A 4152-nucleotide genomic window follows, 5' to 3' on the forward strand; every position below is an offset into this window, starting at 1 on the left:
ATTATGGATTCATAGCAGCCCTTGGTACATTAAAAAATAAAAAAAGATTAAACAAAAAAACAGCAGCCCACTAATAGATTTTCCACTATAAATAGCACAATACAACACCTCTTCAGCTCATAGCAGCCCTTGATACATTCAATTAAGAGCAATTGGTCATTTCCTCGCACTTAGGAATAAAATGTCTGCTCAAGTTTTAGCTGCATCCCAAGCTCGAAGCGCGAATGCAACTCCTGATCATGTTAGGCGACGTTCAGCTAATTTCTCTCCCAGCACTTGGGGCGATTACTTTCTATCATATGCTTCTGTGGTAGGAAATTAATTAATCCTAAAAATTATTTATGGGCTAATAATACTCATCATGTGCTATAGCTGCGTTGTATATTTTGAATATTTTATTATTATAAATTAATTTTGATTAATAGTTCTAACTTCCATGCACAATGAATGAAGGTCATACTTTTCTTAATATCCTTTTCAATTTGTTTGTGTAGAAAACAGATATCAAAGCAGAGCAAGATGTCCAAGAACTGAAGGACAAAGTGAAGGGGATGATAATGGCTCCAATGCTTAAAAATCCATCAAAAAAATTGGAGTTAATTGATGAGATTCAGCGGTTTGGTGTCTCCCGCCATTTCGAAAATGAAGTTGAGGAAGTTTTGCATCAAATTCACAAGAACTCTTACGGCGGTGATGAAGAAAATGATTTTGACCTTTTCACAACTTCTCTCCGTTTCCGGTTGCTTAGACAGCAAGGTTACAAGGTTTCATGCGGTCAGTCCTCTCTCTCTCTCTCTCTCTCTCTCTCTCTCTCTCTCTCTTATATGTTTTGTTTCATGCGGCTAGCAGACATGTTCAACAAGTTCAAGGACAAGGACGGGAAATTTAAGGAAACACTTGTGGATGATGTAGTAGGACTGTTGAGCTTGTACGAAGCCACACATCTTAGGATGCATGGAGAGGATTTACTGGATGAGGCGCTCACCTTCACCACAACTCATCTCGAGTCAGTGGAAGCGCACCGTTTAAGCCCCTTGCTTGCAAAACAAGTAACCCATGCCTTGCATCAACCATTCTGGAAGGGCTGCCAAAGGCCAGAAGCAAGGCGTTACTTGGCTATCTTTGAGGAGGAACCTCATCCGGCAAATGAAATTCTCCTAACTTTGGCAAAGTTGGATTTCAACCTAGTGCAGCAAGTCCATCAGAAAGAACTAAGTGAAATTTCAAGGTTAATACATACATACATACATACACACATACATACATACATACATACATATATATATTGAATATATTAGTGTTCATCAATATACTAATTAAGTTATTATTATGTAATTAAATGATAAATTCAGGTGGTGGAAGGATTTGGACTTTGTAAACAAGCTTCCTTTTGCAAGAGACAGACTAGTTGAGTGCTACTTTTGGGCTCTGGGAACCTACTTTGAGCCCGAATATTGCTTCGCTAGGACATCATTAAGCAAAGTTATTGCTATGATAACCGCTATTGATGACATTTATGATGTGCATGGCACACAAGAGGAGCTAGAGCTCTTTACTGAAGCTGTTGAAAGGTTTATTGGAATCGAAACCCAATTAATTTATAAGTTGTTTAGATTAGTCATTTATCCTCCTCTAAATACTAATTAAGTCATCACTATATCCAGTCCAGGGGTGGTCTTAAGATTTTGAGGGTCCTGTGCGAAACTTAAGTTCTCACATAATCTAATATGAAAATACTAAAAATAAAAAATAAAAAATTTCCATAACGTAACTATTTTTTTATAACTAAAATTCATCATCAATTAGCATGTAATAACAAATACAATTCAAATTCATAAACTTTTTAATGTTTTCCTTTCATAAAGTTAAGTATACTATTCGGTTAAAAAAAAAAAAAAAAGAATTCACGAGAAAGAAGAAGGAATGAATATTATATCCAGTAGTCAATTATCCTTCTCTAATTACTGATTCATCACTAGTCTCTATCTTATTATTAACTTATTTTAATCATCAGGTGGGACATTTCAGCTATGGACCAACTGCCAGAGTATATGAAAGTCTGTTATGGAGGGATGTTGGATGTATACACTGAAATCGAAGAAAAGCTTGGAAAAGAGGGAAATTTATATCGCATCCACTATGCGAGAGAAGCAGTAAGCCTTATTAATATTTTTTAGATTACAGAGTTGCAAGACCATAAATGAGTGTTCTAGTTAATTTCCAAGTTTATATATGCACAAATCGTAGTTGATATCTTACATTTCTTTGGGTCAGGCTTCAGCCCTATCTAGACAGGTTAAAAGGCCAGGGAATATAAGATTTTTTTTTTTTCTTTCTAACTTTTTGGGTTGGAAGCATTTAATTCTAATAAAATATAAGTTCTCATGATGTTATTGCATAGAAAGTAATTAGAGATCGTATCTTGATTTCGTAGATAAAATGTCATGTTAGAGGTTACTTTGATGAAGCCAAATGGCTCCACCAGAAATACACACCAACAATGGATGAATATATGGCAGTAACACTGACTACATCCTACAAGATGCCATTAACCACGTCCTTCATTGGAATGGGAGATATTGCCACAAAAGAGTCCTTGGATTGGGTTCTCAGTGACCCTAAGATTGTGAACTCTTTATTAATACTTGGCAGACTCATGGATGACATGAAGTCCCATAAGGTACGTATTAATATAAATGCAACCTTCCCTTTTTTATTTATTTCCCCATACCCCTATTAACCTTAAAATTCATGTCTATATTTACGTAGTTTGAACAAAAGAGAGGACATATTGCCTCAGCTGTGGAATGCTACATGAAAGAGTATGGTACCACAGAAGAAGAAACGATAATCGAACTCGGAAAACAAGTAAATAAGGCATGGAAGGACATAAATGAAGAGTGGATCAACCTCACCACCATCCCTATGCCACTACGATTGAGAATTCTGAATTTTGCACGTACCAATGAACTTATGTTCAAGCATGAAGATGGCTTTACTCACGCTGGAGTTGTGCTTAAGGATCTTCTGGTGTCTCTGTTTGTCAACCCTGTTCCCATATAGGCCTAAAATCAAATTTGGTCTTCTTGTCTTTGCTATAAAGAATAAGGTCTCCACAAGTCATGTCTTTGCTTTTTGGTTTTAAAAATTAGTAATTTGGTTTGTTTTGGGTCATTTGTAGTCATGGGCTTTACTCAGAATAAGACTACATTATTTGTACTGTATTGACCCTTTGTTTGTCAGCCCATTTAGTACCAAGTGTCATATAGATTAGTTTGCAATTGATGTTCTAAATAAAACAAAGTCGGGTTCGACTCCATATTGTATCATTCAGTAGTTGTATTTTAATATTTCTACTCTTCTTTTTTTATTGTTAACAACAGGGAAAAAAAAGCGAAAAACATGCCAAAAAAACAAAAAAAGGAAACATGTCAAAAAAACAAGCTTTCTTCAATCAATCAAAAAAAATTGTAGTGTATGTTTTCACCCACTCAAAACAAAACAAAAAAAGTTCATGTCTTCTTCTTCCTCTTCTATTTTCTCAAATTAAAACATTAAAACTTTTATGAATTGGATTTAAGAGACGAAATTAAAATGAAAAGAAAGTCAGAACAGAAAGATGGTTACTGTGGGATTTGGGGTGAGAGAGAGAGAGAGAGAGAGAGACGAAGTCTAAGAAGAGATTAGAGGGGAGTATATGAGGGTTTTGAAGGAATAACACGCACCGAACTTAAATTTGGTGAAAAGAAAGAACGGCACGCCAAAAAAAAGATTGGGGGAAAGTGGATTTCACGGCGTGCAAACAAAGTAAGTCGTTAATGGTAATAAAGCATTATTAACCAAAAAGCATGGCATGCATCTAAGCACGCCGTAATAAACGAAGGCAAAGATTCATTTATGGCATGCATTGCACGCCATAAAAACTAACCTTTTTACGGCGCGCAACACATGCACGTTGTAAATACCGCATAGTAAATACTTAGTTTTCTTGTAGGGTGTGTTCCTTATTTAAGGCCATATAATAATAATAAATTAAAATTTCGGTCTTCCAAATCTATGTTTCTTGGTTATTCTTGGAACCATTAGGGTTATCGTTGCTTAGATCTTGTTTCTAATTGTGTTTTTTTTTTATCGCGTCATGTGTTATTTGAT

At 35.4% G+C, this 4152-nt stretch overlaps 1 protein-coding gene across 1 annotated transcript; it reads left to right on the top strand.

Annotated features, from left to right (window-relative positions):
• Positions 1-138: 138 nt before the first annotated feature.
• On the top strand, positions 139-3241 carry LOC148919014 ((-)-germacrene D synthase-like). The gene is made up of 7 exons (XM_089048294.1): positions 139-310; positions 495-774; positions 850-1228; positions 1353-1571; positions 2015-2153; positions 2435-2680; positions 2770-3241. The coding sequence occupies exons 1-7, from the start codon at positions 182-184 to the stop codon at positions 3061-3063; spliced, it is 1686 nt and encodes a 561-aa protein (XP_088904420.1). The 5' UTR covers positions 139-181; the 3' UTR covers positions 3064-3241.
• The last annotated feature ends 911 nt before the right edge of the window (positions 3242-4152 follow it).

Source organism: Prunus mume, linkage group LG3, assembly GCF_029339155.1.
Source record: "Prunus mume cultivar Tortuosa linkage group LG3, ASM2933915v1, whole genome shotgun sequence".
In the NCBI taxonomy this organism is placed as follows: Eukaryota; Viridiplantae; Streptophyta; class Magnoliopsida; order Rosales; family Rosaceae; genus Prunus; species Prunus mume.